Raw genomic sequence first — 3,061 nt, 5'->3', positions numbered from 1 at the left:
CAAAAAAGATCTTCACGACGAAGATAATCACAATGGCGTGATCACTCACCTGGAACCAGACATCTTGAAATGTGAAGTCAAGTGGGCCTTAGAGAGCATCACTGCGAACAAAGCTAGTGGAGGTGATGGAATTCCAATTGAGCTATTTCAAATCCTGCAAGATGATGCTGTGCAAGTGCTGCACTCAATATGCCAGCAAATTTGGAAAACTCAGCAGTGGCCACAGGACTGGAAAAAGTCAGTCTTCATTCCAATCCCAAAGAAAGGAAATGCCAAAGAATGTTCAAACTACCGCACAATTGCACTCATCTCACACGCTAGTAAAGTCATGCTCAAAATTCTCCAAGCCAGGCTTCAGCAATATGTGAATCATGAACTTCCAGATGTTCAGGCAGGTTTTAGAAAAGGCAGAGGCACCAGAGATCAAATTGCCAACATCCGCTGGATCATGGAGAAAGCAAGAGAGTTCCAGAAAAATATCTATTTCTGCTTCATTGACTATGCCAAAGCCTTTGACTGTGTGGATCACAATAAACTGTGGAAAATTCTGGAAGAGATGGGAATACCAGACCACTTGACCTGCCTCTTGAGAAACCTGTATGCAGGTCAGGAAGCAACAGTTAGAACTGGACATGGAACAACAGACTGGTTCCAAATAGGAAAAGGAGTACGTCAAGGTTGTATATTGTCACCCTGCTTATTTAACTTATATGCAGAGTACATCATGAGGAACGCTGGGCTGGAAGAAGCACAAGCTGGAATCTAGATTGCTGGGAGAAATATCAATAACCTCAGATATGCAGATGACACCACCCTTATGGCAGAAAGTGAAGAGGAACTCAAAGGCCTTTGGATGAAAGTGAAAGAGGAGAGTGAAAAGGTTGGCTTGAAGCTCAACATTCAGAAAACAAAGATCATGGCATCTGGTCCCATCACTTCATGGGAAATAGATGGGGAAACAGTGGCAACAATGTCAGACTTTATTTTTGGGGGCTCTAAAATCACTTCAGATGCTGACTGCAGCCATGAAATTAAAAGACGCTTGCTCCTTGGAAGGAAAGTTATGACCAGCCTAGATAGCATATTAAAAAGCAGAGACATTACTTTGCCAACCAAGGTCCGTCTAGTCAAGGCTATGGTTTTTCCCATGGTCATGTATGGATGTGAGAGTTGGACTGTGAAGAAAGCTGATCGCCAAAGAATTGATGCTTTTGAACTGTGGTGCTGGAGAAGACTCTTGAGAGTCCCTTGGACTGCAAGGAAATCCAACCAGTCCATTCTAAAAGAGGTCAATCCTGGGTGTTCATTGGAAGGACTTATGCTAAAGCTGAAACTGCAATACTTTGGCCACCTCATGCGACGAGTTGACTCACTGGAAAAGAGTCTGATGCTAGGAGGGATTGGGGGCAGAAGGAGACGGGGACGGCAGAGAATGAGATGGCTGGATGGCATCACCGACTCGATGGACATGAGTTTGAGTGAACTCCGGGAGTTGGTGATGGACAGGGAGGCCTGGCGTGCTGTGGTTCATGGGGTCACAAAGAGTCGGTCACGACTAAGCGACTGAACTTAACTGAACTGAGTATATATGAGTGATGCTAGGCTTCAACAGTGGCTCATTGGTAAAGAGTCTGCGTGCCAATACAGCAGACGCAGTTTCGATCCCTGGGTCAGGAAGATCCCCTGGAGAAGGAAATAGCAACCCAATCCAGTATTCTTGAGTGGGAAACTCCATGGAGAGAAGAGGCTGGCAGGCTACAGTCAATGGGGTCGCAAGAAAGTCAGACATGATTTAGTGACTAAACAACAAAAATATAAGTCATAGCTCAACAGATCTTTTATATAAAATAAATAAAACTAGAAAATAACAGAATCTATAGTCTCCATTTCTTGTATAAGAATCTCATATGACTTAAGAATTTTTAAGGAAATTCCCTGGTAGTCCCATAGTCAGGATTTAGTGTTTGCACTGCCGTCGCCCAGGTTCAGTCCCTGGTTAGGGAACTAAGATCCTGCAAGCTGCACAGTGGGAAAAAAACAAAAAATTAGCCTGGGTCTTGTGTGAACAGATGGCGTCACCTGGAACTTGAGAAGCTACAGGAGGGTATCGGAGTCCTGACAATGCCCAAGAACATACTAGGAGGGCAGAAGTCCAGGAATGTATTCCATATAGCCAGCAAAAAAACCTTTAAGGTTAAAAATAAAGCAAAACCAGTTACCACTAACCTTAAGAAGATAAACATTGTAAATAATGAAAAAGTTAACAGAGTGAATACATCTTTTGTAAACATACAAAAGGAATTTGCAAACTTCTCAGAAGGCCTTTCCCTTGAACCTCTGCAGAAACAGCTGATTTCTCAGCAGTGTCATGAGAATGTACTAGTTAATGTTAATGAAGCCACAAGAGTAATGCCTCAGTTGTAATACACTGGTAATGCATCAAAAAGATGAATAAATTAAATGTTTTATACAAAAAAATCATAATTAAAAAAATTAATGCTTAAAGTGATACTTTCCAGTTATCTGGAAAATACATTTATGTAAAACACTATGTTTCCCGACTACTGCACTCTAAAGCAGATGGGATATAAGAGCAAATATCAACATCTTAAGTCTTGAAAAGATTATACTAAGTGACAGAGTGACATAAAATTTTAACCATACTCTCTTGAATTTGAGCAGAGCTTCCCTTTGTAGCTTTTGAGTGTTTCATATATATATGAAATATAATATGTATATATTTAGCTTTTTGAAGTAAAAAGATTTCAATATTATTGAACTCTCCCTTTAACACCTGTTTATTTTATAAAATTTATTTTATAAATTTTATTTATTTTTGGCTGTAATGGGTCTTCGATTCTGCATGGACTTTTTTCTAGTTTGGATGAGCAGGAGCTACTCTTCTGGCTTCTTGTTGCAGTGGCCTCTCTTGTTGCAGTCACAGGCTCAAAGTTTCGCAGGCTGAGTAGTTATGGTTCCCAGGCTCTATAGCGCAGGCTGAGTGGTTGTGGTGGATGGGCTTATTGCTTCAAACATATGGGGTCTTCCCAACCAGGGGTCA

General features: G+C 41.3%; 1 protein-coding gene across 1 annotated transcript; it reads left to right on the top strand.

The window, feature by feature from the left end:
- Window positions 1-2,121: 2,121 nt before the first annotated feature.
- Window positions 2,122-2,424, top strand: LOC148778771 (ribosomal biogenesis factor-like). Its single transcript, XM_088841299.1, has 2 exons — window positions 2,122-2,244; window positions 2,362-2,424. Exons 1-2 carry the CDS (start codon window positions 2,122-2,124, stop codon window positions 2,422-2,424), a joined length of 186 nt encoding a protein of 61 aa, XP_088697425.1.
- The last annotated feature ends 637 nt before the right edge of the window (window positions 2,425-3,061 follow it).

Source organism: Moschus berezovskii, chromosome 1 (assembly GCF_049115385.1).
Source record: "Moschus berezovskii isolate FMDL1 chromosome 1, NW_MosBer_1.0, whole genome shotgun sequence".
In the NCBI taxonomy this organism is placed as follows: Eukaryota; Metazoa; Chordata; class Mammalia; order Artiodactyla; family Moschidae; genus Moschus; species Moschus berezovskii.
The sequence above is the reverse complement of the archived record's forward strand: the minus strand, read 5'-3'. Positions and strand labels throughout refer to the sequence as shown.